The sequence below is a fragment of the Megalops cyprinoides genome, chromosome 2 (assembly GCF_013368585.1).
Source record: "Megalops cyprinoides isolate fMegCyp1 chromosome 2, fMegCyp1.pri, whole genome shotgun sequence".
NCBI lineage: Eukaryota > Metazoa > Chordata > Actinopteri > Elopiformes > Megalopidae > Megalops > Megalops cyprinoides.
In genome coordinates, this window is record NC_050584.1 from 63,040,922 (window position 1) to 63,060,358 (window position 19,437).

The 19,437-nt window shown below is 44.7% G+C and overlaps 1 protein-coding gene across 3 annotated transcripts in view; it reads right to left on the bottom strand.

Annotated features, from left to right (window-relative positions):
* impact (impact RWD domain protein) overlaps positions 1-19,437 on the bottom strand; it is a 47,748-nt gene that overhangs the window by 22,529 nt on the left and 5,782 nt on the right. For 2 of the 3 annotated variants that reach the window (XM_036522619.1, XM_036522621.1), the window contains exons 6-7: positions 9,069-9,212; positions 7,787-7,881 (exon numbers count right to left, since the gene is read on the bottom strand). In XM_036522619.1, the coding sequence (XP_036378512.1) occupies positions 7,787-7,881; positions 9,069-9,212 (239 nt within the window). The remainder of the gene's footprint in view (positions 1-7,786; positions 7,882-9,068; positions 9,213-19,437) is intronic. The other variant, XM_036522620.1, reaches the window with a different exon arrangement.

The following is a 19,437-nucleotide window of genomic DNA, read 5'->3' on the forward strand; positions in this document are numbered from 1 at the left end:
CCCCTCTGTCTGCCTTGTTTCACTGCTAGTTCGTCTCAGTGTATTCGTCTCTTTCATTCCCACCTGTTTATATCTGCTTGCCCTGGTTTTTGACTTTCTGCCTGTATTTTTTGGGATTTTGACCTTGCCTTGTGATTTTGGATTTCTGCCTGTGGATTATCTGGTTTCAACTCGGACTGTTTTATGACTACTGTTTTTTGGCTTGCTGTCAAATAAATACCTGGTTTGGCATTCCGGTCTGCGCCTGGCTCCTTCCATCTGAAAGCCTGACGCACACACACACATACATTTCTGAGGCTGTGTGCATCCCAGTGTATGGATTACTTGCAAGGTTTTCTAGTTTCTGGTTTGAAAGAGCACTCTCATTTTACCATTTTACCTGCACCACATACAGTACCAGTCAAAAGTTTGGACACACCTGATTAAATGCATGTTTCTCATCTTAAAGACATGTTGTTCTAAAGACACACGCTTAAATGCTTGAAATGTGTTTCTCAGACAAATACAAGCAGTGAAGTTGATGCCTATGAATTTCTTTCCAAAACAAAAAAAAAATTCACTTTAAAAAATATTGTGCTAATATATGGCTACTTTGAAGAATCTGAAATATAACATAGTTTTGATTTTTAACACTTTTTGGTCACTATATAATCCCATTTGTGGTATTTCATTGTTTTGATGTCTTTAGTATTATTATAAAATGTGGCAAATAGTAAAACATAAAGCATTCTATGAGTATGTCTGTCCAAACTTGGTGCTGTACATGAGATATACACATTTATATACATATACCAATACATATAAATCATTCACACATATCTATACATCTAACAGCCCACTGCAAATTAGCCAGCAACATGGTCATTCTACCCTTTCAAACTGACCACCGCCACGGCAGGGGCATCAGTACTTATATAGAGCACTGTAAACGGGGGCTGCCTCCGGTCCCGCAGACTCCCACAGACATGCCGTGCTGTGGGAGAACAAACAAAAATGAAAGCCAAAGGGCGCGTGTGTGTACGCGTGAGTGTTTACCGACCCCTGACGGAGTACGATGATGCAGAAACCGCGCGGCGTGCGCACAGCTGTGTGCAGTGTAAGGTGCATCTGAGCCACCGCGGCACATCTAGCAATGTTTCACAGGTAATAATTAGCACCTCTGGCTCCTTTCCTCCTCACCCACCGGCACCAGTCACGGTGACCCGGAACAGCGGGCGGGAGGGCGGGGCCGCGCGTCCGGCTCGACACCTGCGGCAGCTCCGCTCGGGCGACAATAGCTGTTTCCAACGAAACAACGTCCAGTAAGATTACCTGGGATACCGTTGAAAGAGCGGGCGATAAAGGCGATTAACACTCCGCAGAGAAAATCTGCTGGAATACGATCAGCAGGTGTGCGGGTGACTCATTTCTGTGCTCCGCTTGCTGGGTAAAAAAAATTACTGGCAACTGGCGCCCGGCGACGGGAGCCAAGCTGTCAGATGCTTTCAGTGGCTCTGAATGTTTATCGGACGGCCTTCCTGTGCAGGCACGCTCGGTGAGTCACACAACGGAAAAATAAACCGACAGATATCATGCTCCTCTGGCTCCATGCAAGTCAAACGTCGCCCACTCGCTCAAACCTCCCTTCTCCCCTTGCCTCTTCCAGCCTTACAGGGAATGATGTTCTGGCCTGAGTCCACGCAGTTTCTGCATGAACCAGAGGCTCCATGCGCCAGAAACAGATAGGGGAGACATTCTGACCCGTTCACACTGAACGCACAGCACAGGTCAACACAGCCTCCAGGAACAGGTAGACAGACCCTCACCCACGTACACTGAAGATACATCCCAGCCCAACACAGCTACCAGAAGCAGGCAGAGATCCTGACCCACTCACACTGAACACACAACACGGGTCAACATGGCTACCAGAAACAGGCAGTCATCCTGACGCACTCAAACTTAATGCACAACACAGCGCAACAGAGCTGCAAGAAACAGGCAGAGACCCTGACCCAGAAATACAGCACGGTACAACACAGCCGAACAGAGGGCTCAATTACTATACAACACACATTGATCTAAGCTTCTCTGACGCTGCTGAGCGCTGGCCCTGCTCCGGTATGGTCCCCAGCCCGGTGCCCTAAGAATGACTCAGGGCCGGTGGTCCAGTTAGCCGAATGGAGAACGATTCATTCATGATCTCTGACTACCGGCACCACAGTCAACCAGCAGGGCACACTCTGTCCATCCACTACAAAGACAGGGAATTCGACTGCTATTTACAGGAGCATGACCTCGCACGGGGCTATCGGCATTAAAAAAAAAGCACCTCAGAGCTAATTTACATAAAATCATCAAAGCGTTACAATGTCTATTACTTTCCTGTGCATCTGCTTCAATTTGATTAAATGACGGATGGCATAATTGATTGGACGTAATCAACACTTAATTCAGGTCAGACACTTCACGGGCGCATCGTCTGTGAGAGTATTCCGGAACAATGCGAAATTATTCTGCTGTAGTTGCATCAATCAGCAGGAGAACTATTAAATAAGTCTCCAAACGGCCAATGAGAGTTAGCTAATCAAGGGAGAAAAATGCATGTGTTCCAAATTTAAATGCATGCGCTGTTTTGGAGATGTCCAATCGAATAAAAAAAAAAAAATCACAGCAATTTTCCCCACAGAGGGATCTGTACAACTCATGCCATAAACACAGCAATTAAATACTAACAACAGCAAAAACATTACACTAAAAACCCCACACAATCAAACATGTTACTATGAACCTGTCTCATTCTGCAAGTAGTCAATCCAGCTGTAGTTCAGATCCTTAATTCAAATGTTCTGCAAGAGTACTCTTCAGCACAAAGTGTACCATTTAGCCTGAATGAAAATGCCTACAATTATCACTGTCCAGTAGAGCCATTATTGTGTAGCTTAACTTCTTCCCCCAACGTTAGGACTTCAAGATCTCGTGCACCAGTACATCTGTATGTGGGTCCTATTAAAGCACTGTTCCTGATCCACTGTCTTTGCTGGTTTTAGCTCCAGCTGCTCAGTTATGTTCCACTCCTTCAGCACGGGTTTATCTGCTAAAAGCCCTCTGAGACACAAATGCATGTTGTTGGTAAGTCTGCACTGATGATGAGAGAAAAAGATTTTTCTTCCACACATTTTTCAGTTTGTCCTGTTGCTCTAGGACCCTATAAAAAATTAACTTAAATATATGCAAAATACATAAAACATAAAATGAATCTTAATGAATTACTTACTGAACAGAAATTACATGAATATGCTACAGGTTATACACGTTACATTATGTTACATTACATTACATTCGTTTGGTAGACGCTCTTATCCACAGCGACTTCCAGCACAAAAGAAGAGAAGTGTGTCCATTCAAGCTGAATGAGCAACAGTGTCAGACCAGGCTAACAGCACTCCCAGACCAGTGAGTGTGAGCCCAACACCATTCAAGTCCAACCGCAAGTGAACTTGTGCAACCCGACTATACAGGCGAGGAGCTAAGGGAAACCAACAGCACACACCATCACATATCACACATACTGATGTAGTCACGTGCTGCAGATCCCCACACTACATCTGGCACTGAGGCTTGCTCACATGTGTCCTGTTTGTGCAACTTTTCAATGCCACTTTATTAGGCACGCTTTGTGAGGTGATGTGGGTAAGAGCGTCTGCTAAATGACGATAATGTTAACAAAAAAAAAAAAAAAAAAGGGAAAGGGTTCACCTCTCCAGTCCAGGCCTCTCTAGCACTCTCTGCTTCAAAGACGTCAAACCCACAGAAGTTTTTTTTATTTATTATTATTATTATTATTATTCACAGCACAATAAGCCCTGATTACTCGAGCGCAGCAGGAACGGTGAACGCACAAACAGCGGAGCCCCTGGGCCCAGTGCTGAAAGACAGACTGTGAGAATCAGACTCGACGTGTTACCTAACACCTCCGTCTGTCATTTTTCACCCAGCAATACCAGGATGGGATCTGCAGATAGCTCAGTTATCACTGTGTGCAATGAAGAGGCAGTACCCAATGACTCAGGAGGCATAATTACAGTTACTCATGTGATTAACAGACTGTATTTTGCATGTGTTACACAGTGTGCTTTAACACAACTGGGGCGATTCTGGCTAAGTGTCGTGTTCCAGGGCTGACACAGTGGAGACCCATCTGCAGTCAGGACCACCCATGGCCCTCTGGGTATGGTCTCAGCTTCCTAAACTCCCACTCTGAGCTCCTGCCACTTGCCCTTACCAGTTAAACTTCACGTCATTCCACGGTTCATTTTGGGACCGGAGACATCATAAATCAATCCTGAGAAATATAACAAAATTGTATTGCTGATCTACCCTCGTTCTGGGCAATCACTCAGGGCTCTGAGTGTGATGAGTGCAGTCTTGAAAGGGGCCCAGTGATGACAATGCCTCATTGAGGAGGCAATGCAATACAGAAAAAGCAAAGTAGCTAGTGACTATTATGCTGCTCCCTAGTGGTAGAAAGTTGTTATTGCTGGGGGCAGCTCACCACCATTTCAAGGGCAGATTCCTTTAGAGGCAGACAAAAACAACATGTCCACAGATTTCATTTCTATGAAAGGAAAGAGTTAAGCATAATATTGGCTGTATGGGGGCAGAAAAAAGAAAAACATCTTTTTTTCAGTTTTTTGGTGGGAAACAGGGGAGACATTTTCAGGTACAAAACCTTCTGAGTTTATTGACAAAAAAAAAATCAATGAGTCCATGTATTTCTGCCGATATATGAGGTCTATTTGAAAGCTCTACAGAGGTCGGCCAGAACCCAACGGGAAACCCAACTCTGAAATGGCCTCACAACATGGTGGCTGTGCTACACGAAACCAAAAAAGCTTTCGAAAGGGTTTTTGTGTCTTTCATTTGTGAATTACAAATAATGCCATATTAGATGCATTGCTCTGAGAACTACACCCCTCCCCTCAGCCTCACAATGGATCAAATGTTAGGCCGATTCTAAAATAAGTAAATAAATTACATTCTTACATTTTATTATTCATACCATTATTAATAAAATATGAACATGGACAAACAGTCAAAGAAATCCCACCACTTAAAAGCTACCGAGTTTCACACAAAGAGCTTTTCTATGATACCCAATTGGTGTTTGAGAAATGTATTTTTCAATGTTCAAAAACATCTGAGAGTCAATCTAAAACACATGTTACATGGTACCCATTGTACCTTTCTGTATCTGTATTCTTTGCAGACAGTGACACAAATGACAAAATGTAAACGTACATGGAATTATGCTATACCATTGTTGCTATAGTGACAGAGATAAGAAGTTAATGGCTTGCAATAGCTGTCGGTGTGGGAAATGCCACACATTGACACGTATGCTCACTTTCATGATTCAATGAACACAAAGACACTCACACAGGCATGCACACATACCCACACAGACACACACAAACACACCCACACACACCCACACCCAAACAGACACACATGCTCTCACACACACACAGACACACACATACACACACATACACACACACGCAGAGGATCTTTCTGCAACTGCTTGTTTTCAGACTCTCGTTTCTCAGGCAACCCGCAGCCTCTGAAAGCCGCGCTCCACATGACAGCCCTGTATGCTACATCGATGTCCTTCTGAGAAAGCCATGGCCGGCCAGCGATTCATTCAGACCCATGTCTGTGCAAAACCCTTCGAAAGGCTGTTTTTTTAGTGTGGTAGCTCATCTACTCCAGTACTGACCTATGAAGCACATCACATACAGAGCAAAGCTAAGAGCTGATTGCTCACTGACATTCCCCTTACACATGAAAAACAGCTTCTCTGTCCAACTCCAGTCTGCCTGCCTGATAAACACCCTGGCTGAACAGCCTTACATAGGGATCAGAGGAATGATGGAGAGCAAGCGGCAGAACGAAATGCCCTCTGCAGGGCCAGAATACCACAGAAACAAAAAAGCCTGACAGGCCAAACTATCAGGAAGAGCCTGCTGGGAAGGTGGAGGCCTTGTTTATGAAATTCTCTGGCATGTTCTTGCTACGCAACACACACACACTCTTAAGTGCTGTCATCAGGCATCATGTAAGCGCTCTGATGTAAGAGAGATGTTGCCCCTATAGATCACTGTTACGCTCTTTTAACATGATTTCTTTGCTGTTAAGGGTAATTGCCAGGCAGGTGTATGATGGAATGATTACGCCATTTTATTTTTTGCTCGGGGATTCGGCTTGGTGCTTGTTTCCATGTCACTGGCTGCTCTTCACCCATGTTCTGTGGAATAAATAAATGCATCAGCTTACAGAAAGAGAGCCCGCCTACGGTTTGGGCTTGCTTGCCTTGACACCATTAGCGCTGTGGTCATGACAGACAGGCTTTTATTTAAGACATGGAGACCGGAGCAAACAAATGCTAGGCTTTCATGGCTAGGCTTGCACAGGCTATTGCTAACAAGCAAACAAGTCCAATTTACGATCCTACAATGTTTTCCCCTCAGGACAGCACTGTTTCGGGGGAATTCCCAAAACCCCTTGCACCTGTGACTCACTCATACATCTCATCAGAAAGTGTGGTATGCTGTGGGATGGCTGTGTATGGGTAATATCCAGCCTTTCACCAACGGCTTTGAATAAAGAAATCAAAAACGGCTTCTGTTCATCAAATTCGGGTTATTGGTTATTGGTTATTGGTGGTTTCCGAAAATGTATTTTTCGAAGGGATGTGTCTGTATGTTTAATGGCTGTTCACACATTGCACCTGCTGTGCATAAAGGCTCGCAAAGACTGCTGCATCCCACAGCATATGAAAGGTCTGCTGCTGTTCCATCAGCAGTATCTGTAGCCAGCTAGGAACTGGCTAAAATCTACTGTGCACATTGTGCTCAGATACATTATTCATTTATTTATTTCCACAAATCTAGATACCCGTTTTGTTTCAAGACAACACCTGTACCTAATATGGTAAATGTCTCTTTGTGACATCTCTTCCCTTTTAATGAGGGCTCTTACCATTAAGCCAACATAAGCCACCTTGCAGGAGGAATTAAACTGAAACATTTGCCCACTCAATAACCACTAATCGTATAACCTATCTATTAGCTCTGAGTACATTTATTCGCAGTTTGGAGTAGAGCAAATTTGGGTGGGCTTTTGATGGCCGACGTTTGTATTATCCAAGAGAGTTGGGGTCAATTCCATTTCAGCTCAGTTAATTCAAGAGAGTGATTGAGAATCAGATCACTAGTTGAACACTCCTCATATTCTGATATCCAATCACGCTGCAAATTCCATGAAATCCCTACGTTGCTTGAGGCAAACCCACTCTGAGAAAACTCCCAGTCTCAATCCATGCACTCCATAGAGGTACACAGAAAAAGTAGGGGCTGTCATCAAATGATGAAGTTAAGCAATTCAGGTGAAGTACCCTGCTCAGGGGTACAACGGCAGCACCACACCTCTGGATTGAAACTGCTGAAAGTCTAAGTAACACTACTGGTTTACTTATGATGAAGTGTTATTCAGTCATTTCTATCTACACTAATGGATACACTGTGCTGTTATGGTGGATAAGCTCTACTTGACTTATTGTAATGGCTTACAGTAATGGCACTAATCTGAATGAGTATGATTCACACTTGTGGAGAGGAGAGGAACAGCAGATCCTTGCACTGGGATGTGGAATGTGGACCGTGGATCACGGAACACGGAACGTGGATCACGAAACAGTGATCACGGAATGTGGAACGGGAGGCTGTGTGAGGAAGGGCGGGGCTACCTGTCTGGACGTCACCACAGGTGCCAGGTGGGGCTGGAAGGTGCTCCGTCGGTCCGTGATGGTGTCTCCGTGCTTAATTGGAGGCAGCTGCTCATCTGGAGAGAAACACGGGGGGGAAGCGGCCTTTTCAAGTGGAAGCGGAGATGAAAATCAGGAAAAAAAAAAAAAGAAAAAAAAACGCCTTTTGTGTCACCCTTTTATAAACAGCGACTCGTGAAAGGAATTTTTGCGCACGGCAGTTTCTGAGAAACGCTCATGGCAGCGGAGAGAGGCATCATCAGCTCACTAAACTGCGGATTCCATTCTTTACAGCTGCCCACCTGCACTCTATAAGTCAATACAAAAGAAGCGCAGCCAAAAGGATGCAGTTTCCGGGGAACTCTCCGGAACTGAGAATTCTGCCGCGATGCACGTCTGCTTTTTCAGTTTAACTTTTTCACAGAGAGTGAGAGTGAAGGGGACAGACACTGGGTACATACTGGTGGACAGGGAAGGACAGAGGACAGGAGAGAGGCACCGGGACAGACACCAAGTGTGCACCAGAAGACAGGTAAGAAGATCCAAGACAAACACTGAATTCGCACCAGTGGACCGGAGAGAAATTCTGGGACAGACACTGAGCTCAGCTTGAAGGACAGGAGAGAATCTCTGGGCTCAGGCACATACGGCAGCACACATTGCTTTGCCTGTAGCCGGATGACTAAAACATCAATTTCTACTCATTAAGGGTGTGTTTATCAGACGCACGCATCAAAGGTGACATACTGCTCCATACACCGGGGAACTGCCTTATTATTATGGCTGCTATTATTAGCTTTGCATTTACATTCGGTCACTGGGAGGAGGACGCTCTAATCCAGAGCAAATTACAAAGAGAAATCCGTATATTCAGGCACAACAGAGAGGGAAACAGACCACGCCCGAACGTTTCTCAATCTGTCAGGTGTCATCTGTTACACCGGTCTGCATACTGTATTTACATTTACATTTACATTTATTCATTTAGCAGACGCTTTTATCCAAAGCAACTTACATAGGTTACAGTTCTTTACAATGTTATCCATTTATACAGCTGGATATTTACTGAGGCAACTGTGGGTTAAGTACCTTGCCCAAGGGTACAGCAGCAGTGTCCCAGTGGGGATCGAACCGGCAACCTTTCGGTTACGAGTCCTGCTCCTTAACCACTATGCTACACTGCCGCCCATATATTTACCGTAATATTGATAATTGTAATAATACAATAATTTACAATAATAATACAGGAGAAGGCGCGCCGTACCTCCGTGGAACTCGGTAAAGAGATGCGCCGAGTCTGCGTTCAGCCTCAAAGTGCGGAGATCTGGGAGGTCGCCCACAGCGGTGACGCCGCCACCATCGTCATCCTCCACCTCCTCCGTCCTCTTCCTCGCCTCCGGGCCGTCTGCTGAGGGCAGGGGGCAAAACGGGATGCTTATGTATTTATCAGACAGATGAAGAAAAATGAAAAAAAAAATGGCAGTCGTTTCGCTGCGTGATATGTTCGTTTTCCTTCTAACACTTTCAGTCAAAGTGATCTTGCCTGGCCGGGTGAGATGGAAAGTGGTCATTAAGAGCGGAGGGCACAGGGTGACCTTTGACCCTGCCAACACTGAACCTGTGACCCTGGTCAATTAAGGTGATGCGGAAGAGGAAGCAGAGGTGAGGATGATGTGAGCGCTTTCTCAAGATCAGAAAAGGTTGTGACATGTCAATGTGGAAATTAAGCTTGAAAGAAAGGGTGCCTCCCTAAGATCCAATGGGAAACGCCGATACTAGAAGGTACTGCTAACAATCTTACTTCTCATTTCCACAGTGCTCCAGACATACCATGTTTAAACACCAACTTTCTGACAGCATTTGAGCACAATTACTGATAATCATGTTTTGAAGTCTCACGTGTAAAGGGGGATGTTTACTGGACTGGAAAACAAGAGCCATTAACACTACCGGACAGCATACTGAAAGAACTGATCAGCAGTTCATTTTAAATCTGCTGGTTTAACAAAACTAAATGGCACACTCAAAATGCGTTCTTTTAAAAACTCAACGTTACAATAATGAAATATAATTATGTTCAGATGTGCCCCCTGTCACTGCTTATGAACCCTGAATTTAATGGAGTAGAAGGCAAAGTCTGGATGGAAAAAGGGAATAATTGCAGGGCTTTTGCACACCAAAGCACTGAGGTACTGAAGACTGATTACAGGCCCAATGTATGGGGCTGGCGCTAAATTGCGTTGAAGTGATCATTACCCATCCGCACTTGAGGACTTTAAATGACCTTTTCCGATTCTCTCCAGCATTTAAAATCCCATAAGCTGCTCTGAAATATTCATGTGCGCCGCTCAACGCTGTTTAATCCCTTCTGAGACGGGTCCTGTGAACTATAGTTGGTATCGCGTCACATTAGCATACTTATGAAATAGGATTAAGTTTAAGCTTTCAAAACACCTCAGTTGATTTTAAAGAGGCTGACAGCAGCCAATGACATAAACAGGTATACAGACACAGGTACGCGGAGATACACTCCTCTACAGCAATTGCTTATTGCACACAAATCAATTAACCTTGAGTACATAGTAATTGCATGGTCATTCCAGGCCAAGACAGGGAAGACAAAGATGAAGAGAAAAAGTAATTTAGGGAAAAAATTATTTTGGTTTCAGCTTAGTATTTTTCTTTTTGTTTAATCTCTGAACCTATGTGTGCATAGGCTTCAGTGCAAAACAATTACATCTAACTATATATAATTTCACCAGTCTTGACTTTACTTTTTGACACTGTTGTATTTAGAGCAAATATCCAAAATTCAAAAGGCACAATCTGATCCTTACCATAATGGAAAGGGAAAAGCTTAAACTATTTTTAAGCTTTGTTTCGAATCAGAACTGATTGGTCTCCAAAAATCAATTTAGCCAGGATGATGACGGGAGAAATGATATTCTAAATCATTCTGGTGGCGGCAGAGACGGGGAGAGGAGAAATCAAGAAGTAAGCGTGGTTTCCTTTTTTCCCCCTCGAGAAACATTTTTGATTGCAAAAAAAAAAAAAAAATAAAGAGAAAGAAATCAACATCCAGACAGAGCATTTACCAGAGATAAAGGCAGATGCTGGTCAATCACCATTAGCGTTTGCACGTTTTCAGGCTACAGACACCAGCAATCACGTCCTTAACTCCCGTTAGCCTTTTGCGCCGTGTGCGAGCTCTCTGGGGTTAGCATGTCAGTAATCGTGACATGTCACGGAGGTCTCACACGTTGCCGAGGTGACCTTGCCCAGGAGTCTGACACAAATTCTGTTCAAAATTCTAATTAAACAGCTATTCAGTTGAAACCCGTGCGGATACTCTGCTGACTCTGATGTAATCTTCGTTATGAATGCCCTCTAACGCACCCCCTGTGCTCGTTACTGTTGCTTTTCAGCCCTGTCCTGATGGAGAAACCCAATGCTTTGGCGATGGCCTGGCAGAGGCAGACAATATTACATCTGGGACTCTCCTCACTGCTCCTCATTCACTTCAGTTCTTTATGCTGAAAAGTGTCTGTAGCTCTTTGTTACCCTCAATTCTTAGGAGGGTGCTTTCCTTTTCCTGTTTTCGAGAGTACTTTTTTCCGGCTCTTTCTGAGCCTCTTAAGAACGTCGGAACACGAGAGGGTACAATGACAAGAGCAGGCTATTCTGACTGGTCTGTGCTTGTCATTTTGCCGTCAGTGCAGGCTGAACCTATCACAGAGTCCAGTTTAGTGTTTTGTCTGAGAAAGTCCCAGGGGCCTTTCACTCCGCTATGAATATCATCCAGATAGGGAAGCGAAGAAAGACTCGATAGAGCGAACTGAGAAATACGGTGCATTATGCCTGTCTCACTTAGTACACACCTACGCTAGTACCTCGTTCTGACCGCCTGCAACAATGCCTTCCTGTCGCGCGCTGTTTGAAACCTGACACGCAGAGCTTGTCAATAGGCTGAGTTTATTTTCGGTTATCTTGCACAGAATGCCTCCTCCGTTCACTGTCGGCTGGGCCTCAAAATGAGACGCAGCGCTCTTGCCCAAAACGAGAGGAGGTGCGAGTTTGCTGCGCGTTTCTGGAAACTTCCAAAGGCTTTCCACGGCACTTCAGAAGCTGAAAGCACAATTTGCCGCTTATTGTGGGCCGTTCTGACTCTGGTGTTCCCAGGGATACAGAATGCAAATATTATCAGCATTCATGATTTGCATTGTAAATGAAATTGTTTTTATTCAAAAAAGAAAGCAATTCATAAAAAAAATCTACAGTGCCTTCAAATTGGTCATACTGTCATCAGTGTTCATAGTTTCAACACAGGCATGTTCTTCCCTGTGATATCACAGCCATTCCTGGGCACATCACAATCTGTGATAGAAGGTATGAATTGTTTCTAAAGGAAGGGGGAACTGGGTGAGGATTACTCACTAATATCGTCATTTCCTCTCTGTTGGCAACATTGCTTGAAATCATTTTTTCTGTCTGTGTCATAAGTCCATTTTAAACTTTAACTATTAAATACTTCAATCAAATTAAATGATTAAATATTTAGGACCTAGAACGTTGCTTTTGCCCTGCTGCTGTACTTCTTGTCGAATTGCTATACCTTTGTTTAATGAAGAGGCAGCCTAAACTGAACACGGTCCTACATGTGGACTTCTTGCACGCTTGGATCACTGAATGGAACCGTCTGCTCAGCCATCCCCCTGAAAGCGTTTCCCTGCCCACCCGCATGTGATTGGACACCACCTCTCTGGCCTCTTCCTCCAGGGCCTACTGGATCCCTCTGTATCTACCAGACCATTTTACTCCACAGAGCCCATCTCAATCCCTTTATATATATTTATATATATGTATAAATATATGTGTGTGTATATATATATATATATATATATATATATATATATATTTTTTTTTTTTTTTTTTTAGAAGTTATGCTTTTTTTTAGCTCATTCAATATATTGAAAATATGTAAATTATTGGTATATTGCAATATATTTTTGGGCTGAACAACATATTTCTCAGTATGCAACAATACATTTCATTTTCGTATAAATTTACTATTTATGAATATTTGTGTTAGTCCAAGATCTTGCAGTGGTTATGTGTAGTATACCTGTGTCAGTTCCAGAAGTCTGGAAGAGCACTCAAGAGATCCACCAGCTGGAAAAGTAAAGCCTGTATATCTGGAACTTATGCTTTGCCTAACCTTCATCATTAAATTACCATCCCTCTCGCTGATCATTTAATCATCTAATCCAACCAGCACAAGCCACTCAAACAATTTTTTGTACTCCTCATAATAACAGCCTACAGCGAAAGACATTATAGTGTAATGATAAGGTGCAGCCTAAATAACAACAACACACTTTTTAAAAAGTCAGCCGTTTCTCCAAGCACAGCAGCTGTATCTGTGTCACGTTTTGAAGCTGTTGAGTGTGGGGGCACCACGGCAAAGGGAATGGCACTTTAGCGCTATTACATTGTGTCACAGTTATAGACATGCAAAACCTCATTTGTTCTGGGAACAAACGGGCAGCTGCAGAAGGCCTCTCGAGACGAGGACGCTGTTGGGCCGCCGTTTGCGTGGGCGCTCCTGGAGGGACCGCTACAGCGGGGGCGCTCCTGGAGGGACCGCTACAGCGGGGGCGTGGAGCAAAGGCCTTTTTTCCTCACCCCCTCCTCTCTTAGAGAGGGATCACTGCTTAAGCCTGCCCGTCTCCAATGGGAACCTGGCCGTCGGCACACGTGCAGAGGAGGACTCCCCGCGCAAGCGTTAATCACAGCAGCAGGAAGTCCGCTGAGAGGCACGCGCAAACGCATTTTTATTAGCAGAATTTGAGACGGAGGACGTTCAGGTGAGAAGGGACGGCTGGCTTGAGCTGACGGCTCTCAAGTAATTCTGAACACAGTAATGAGAATAAAGAAGAACGAATTAAGTCTATAAAGCGTGTGGCTTTAGAGCAGTCTTTCTCCTCTCTGCCTCTCTGGCTCCCTTTCTCTCTCTTTCTCTCCCTCTCTCTGGCTCTGTCTCCCTCTTCCTTTCCCTCTCTCTGAATACCTCTCTCCCTTTCCTTACCCCTCTCTGCCACATTCTGGCTTCCTCTCTCCCTCCCTAACTCCCTTTCTAACCTCCTTTCTCTGGCTCCCTCTCTCCATATCTCTCCCCCCCCCCCCCCCCCCCCCCCCCCAACCCCTTGCTCCCTCTCTTTCCTCTCCCCTCTCTGGCTACCTCTATTTCTTTCCCCCTCTCTCCCGCTCTCTCCTTTTCTTTCCCTCCCTTTGTCACTCTCGATCTCAAATTCAAACACACTTTATTTGCATTTAAAAAGCGTTAGCAAAGCGCTTGAACACAATACATGTTACACAGGAAATACTGCATATCAGACAAATGACAGCTGTAGAACTGAGCTCACATGAGAAAAAAAAAGAGAAGATCCCGCTAAGACATTGCCTGGGGAAGTCCCTGTTCCTCAGGCTGAGCCGTTCGGTGTCGCCAGTACTGTGCGCTCTGTTACGGGTATGCCACATGACGTCAGGAAAAGGGTGCACGGAAGTAAGGGTTATGGGTCGCGTGACGTCAGGGTCACGGGTGCACAAAGGTGTGCACCTCAGGTAATTTAAACGTCTATGGCGGCAAGCACAGTCGTCGGGGAATTTGAGTGAGTACCGGCGTGGTATATTGTGCGAATTTAGTGGTTTTCTCACTTAGTGTTTATGTGCAGCTTTATGTGTAAAGTTCGTGAGACAGTGGTGCATTTTTGATCAAGTTTATTTTCTAGTTTTGTTTTGTTGTTTTGGGTAGGACGGTGGAGCCGGTCTGACGGTCTGTTGCAGAATGGCCGGTCCCCACCGTTTTATTCCATTCTTTTGCGCACCGATCTCCACTTTTCTTTACTCCACATTACCTTCTTCCCTCTCTCAAACCACTCAGTCCAAATCTCCTGTGCACTGCTATCTCTCCAACGATCTTTTCTCTGATCCGTATAAATACTGTTCAGCCAGTTAAAACTACGAAGCACTCGCCGCTGCGTCGTCTGCCTGGCTGTACCAAACACGGAAGAGTGAGTAGCCGGGTTGTTGTACTTTTATATGCGGAGTATTTATCTTGCCAACTGCCCTGTGACTGCCTGTAGTCACCTTTGGCAGGAGTCTGACCATAACAGCTCCTCATCCCCCATGTCAGAGAGGTTAGAAACCGGGTAGGCTCTGCGCTGGCTTTGGGAAATACATGCTCCTCATTTCACTCAGTGTCCCTGTATACTCGCCAACTGGTGGCGGTTTGGCGTAGTGGTACAGAGGAGGACTTGTAACCAAAAGGTTGCAGGTTTGATTCCCCGCCGGGGCACCGCTGCCGTACCCTTGGGCAAGGTGCTCAACCCAGAAGTGCCTCGGTAAATATCCAGCTGTATAAATAAGTAACACGTAAGACTGTAACCTACGCACATTGCTCTGGATAAAAGTGTCAGCTAAACGACAAATGTCAAATGTCATTTCAATGTCATGTAATGTAATGTAATGTAAATGCAGCTCTGTCTCTCTGGGCAACAGGGTCTGCCTGTTGGGACCATCCATAGCCATTCATACTATGAGTCAGCAGTGGGACAGCAGTGTGGCATAGTGGTGAGGAGCAGGGCTTGTAACCAAAATGTTGCTGATTTGATACCCCGCTATGGTACTGCTGTTTTACCCTTATGCAGGGTACTTAATCCGCAATTGCCACACGTAAAAAATATCCAGCTGTATAAATGGATGAAATTATGTATGTTAGCCACTCTGGTTAACAGCGTCTGCTGACTGACAGTAATGTAATGTAATGGGACTGTCCACAACCATTCACATTCATCACGATAACCGTGAGTGTAGCCAAATAACCACGAGTCTAGCAACGTCTGCGTGGTCTCACAGCTGGTCACCGTCTCACGTTCCCATGCTGGGGATGGGGTATGCAGTTTGGTGTCATGTTAACACACGACATATTCCTATTTCTCTCCCCCTCTCTGCCAAGCTCTGTCTTTTGGTCCCTCTGCCTCATTCTCTTTCTTTCTCTCACTATAGCTTTCTCTCACACATATTCTCTCTCACACATTCTCTCTCTCTCTCTCTCTCTCTCTCTCTCTCTCTCTCTATTTGTCTATCTCTCTTTCTTATTTTATCATTGTGATCCCTTGAAATGTGCCCTACACTTCATAAATCGTTGTAATGTCACGTAGGTAAACTTGTGAGTAGACTCTCCATTCCTGTCCTGCTCACAGACCTCTCACTCTCAAACAGACATCGCTGCAGACTGCAGAGAGACACACTGTCGTTTGGGGCAGAGAACATGACACCGTGGCAGTTTTCTCCTTTGAGGGTTTCTTCGAGGCCTCTTGGTGAAGGTTTCATGAAGACTGGTCTTGTCTTAAATACAGAGCACTCTGCCACACTTTAACGGACAACGCGCAACACGCCCTCTGTGGCTTTCTGCGAGGGAGATGGCACACTTGCAGACAGAGCCATCACGTAGGCGTGCTGAGGCCGAGACCGCTTCAGCCTCTGCGCGGCTATCTCACGGCGTGCGCGCGTGCGTGTTACACGTCCCTCCCTCTCTGATATCTCCCTCGCTCCCTCGCTCTTTATCACTCCATCTCTCCCTCTCCGATCTCGGTCCCTCCCTCCCCCTCTCCCCCTCTCCGCTGTGACTTCTGTCCACCTCTATTAGCTTGCCATTTGGAGAGGATTATGCACACGAGTACACGCGGTCCACTCCTCGCTGCAGCAACACCACGGCACACATTCATCACCAAAGCCTAATTAGGTTCAACAAGATTAAAAGCTCAGACGTAGGAGAGAGTACAATGATGACCAGGGACTGTTTAATAAATGTGGCTGCTTTTTATGGGATTTCAGTTTTTTCTTTCTTTTTTTTTTTAATAATAATGTCCCAAATATTTCTGACAATAGATCCACTTTAGGGTTTTTTAATTTAACATACATAAAACTCCATTTTCACGCTAATGCCGGGCACTCGAGAATGAGCATGAATGGAGCCGTGGCACAATTGAAACCACTCCGCATCCTCCCTCCCTCGCTCCCTGTACTTTGTGACATGATTGAAAATAACAATCGTAAATGCCACCTGTATTTGAAACACGCATTTCGTTTGCTGACTTGATTCGCCGCCTGAGAGCTGTTGGAAAGACGGGTTTTTTTTAGTGGCAAGGCCGCGAAAGAAAGGACATGCATACGGTCGTGAAAAACGCTGGAGGCCCGGCAGCTGGTCTTGCAGTAGCTGGTGTTCCTGTAAAGGATGCTCTGACCGGAACAGCGGCATCTCCTGTGAGGCTCCTGCTACCTGGGAGCAAACCGCAGGGATGACACCACCCCTCATTAGACGCTCTCCTGGGGAAGAGATAATAATAAACTGCTGTCTATCTTCGCCTGTACATACTAGGCTGAATTATGGGTAACTGTGATGTAAAGTGACCTTCGAAGGACAAAGCAGTGGCCTCCTCCATGGAAACCATGCTCATTAGCTCCGACTCTGTGTAAGGGCTGCGACATGAGACGACCACAACTGCACAATGTCTGTTTACAGTTGCCTGTGAAAAGCAGGGGCAATTTTATGCTGATTTTGTGCTTTATTAGCTTGGTAAAAGAGATGTGACAAAAACAAGGTGAATTGCTGTAATTTCACACATCTGTTGATGGAATAAAAAGAAAGAAAGGCCCTTGGGAGAGAAAGGTCTGGGATTCAGGGTGAGTCAGCAAACCCGAAGCAAAGGAGATCGGTCTAGACATACTAAGCAGCAGTGGCTTATTTCGCACTTCCCGATTCATCAGGCTCAGCCGCCACCCACTTCACAAGGTCTTTGCCGCATGCGTTCCTGCATGCCCTGTAATTGCTGAGCTCTGCCCCCGGTGGTCATCGGTAGGAATGGCATGTGGGTCACCGATGAGTGGATTATTGGGAAACGCCCCCCTTTCGGGCTGGAATTAAAACGCGTTGTTGCAAAACCAGAAACATAAAAATTTAAGCCTGTACACGTTTTAAGTCGCCTCGGAAAAGGCACCATGCTAAGCAACGGGAAAAATTAAGCAAAAAAAAATGTATCTGACATTCATGGTTTCTATAGAAACTACGGCGAGGACTTGTGAACTGCCGAGTGGGGCTGGCATGGGTGACAGAGGCCCTTTTTGGTCCGGTCTATTTTTAAATCCATTACGAAGCCTCCTTTTAATGCTCTGCCCTTCAGCCCCACTCTTTCTCTTCCTCTTCCTCCCTCTTCCAAAAACAAAAAAAAACTCTGTGAAACTTGAAGAAAAATGGCGATGTGCTCAGAGACAGTGAGAACAGCCAGCCAGCAAAATTAAGCAAGCAAACAGGAGCATGGACGGATAAAGTTATCCAGGACCAGAGCACTCTGTCCCTTCACACACAGAGTGGACAACAATCAAGCACAGAAGCTGATGTTCACCTGAAGGAGTGCATTGCTCATAACGCAATGCTGTGTGATGGAAAACCATATACACAGACCTTAAGACATTTAATAAAAGTATTATTGCTTGCACACATGTAACAACTACATATCTGTATCTGAGTAATATACCTTGTATTGACTCCTGCATTATATTACATTATTTACTTTCCAGCTGACAACATTATCCTAGATGCAGGGTGCTTGCCCTTTTCCCAAATAAAAAATCCAGATGATTTCCAGACTTTTTCAAAACTGATCATTATTTTTTTAAGACCTCGACTTTATGCGGTTTTGTGCTTGCGTGCGTACTTTTTTTGTTGAGATTGTAGCTTTTGTGTTTAGTAGAAAAGTTCATTTTAATAAAAGCAGAATGAATGCAGAATTCACAGTAAATCGTGTTTTACTAGAGTATGAAAATCAAAAAAGTGCATCAATTTTACACGAACATGTTTCACCAAGAGCACAGTCAGAACAATAAAAGTATGAATGAATGAATGAATGGATGGATGTATGGATGTATGGATGGATGAACGACCACAATATGGTTGCACTGCTAAAACAGATTTAGCTATTTTCACTCAACTGCAGAAACTAGGCACACCTAAACTAATGAATTCTATTGTAATACAACAGTGCTGGAATAAAGCATCATGTTTGGTATTTCACTTTTGTTGACTGTTTTTTTTGTTGACTTTTGTTGTACTGTTAAATTGTGATGAATTCAAAATAAAAATATTTCTTATCGAGCCAATTCTCACAAATTGAAATTGGGAGGCAAAAAGAGAGGCTTGTGTCACTCAGCAAGATTGCTGTATGTGTGAGTTTAACAGTACTACTAATGAACTAACAACTGAAATGTGCGTTACCATAAAGCTAACTGCAGCTAACATCCCAGTCATTCAGCATGTTTAGCTAGTCAGACATAATGTTACACCAGAGAGTGTAGGAGGAAGATGGCTCACCAATGCTGCCTCTCCCATGCTGACAATGCCGATGTTTTTTGCACAAAAATTGCAATATGCTTTTGTGTTGGACTTAGGGTCCGGCGCAATCCAATTTTTAAACTTCGGGTGTTGGAGCCATAAGTTCGAAAACACGCAACGACCCATTTCTGCTGGCAGCATTGGGCTAGCTACGTGTGTCAGCTTAGTAACAGCAGGCTGCCGT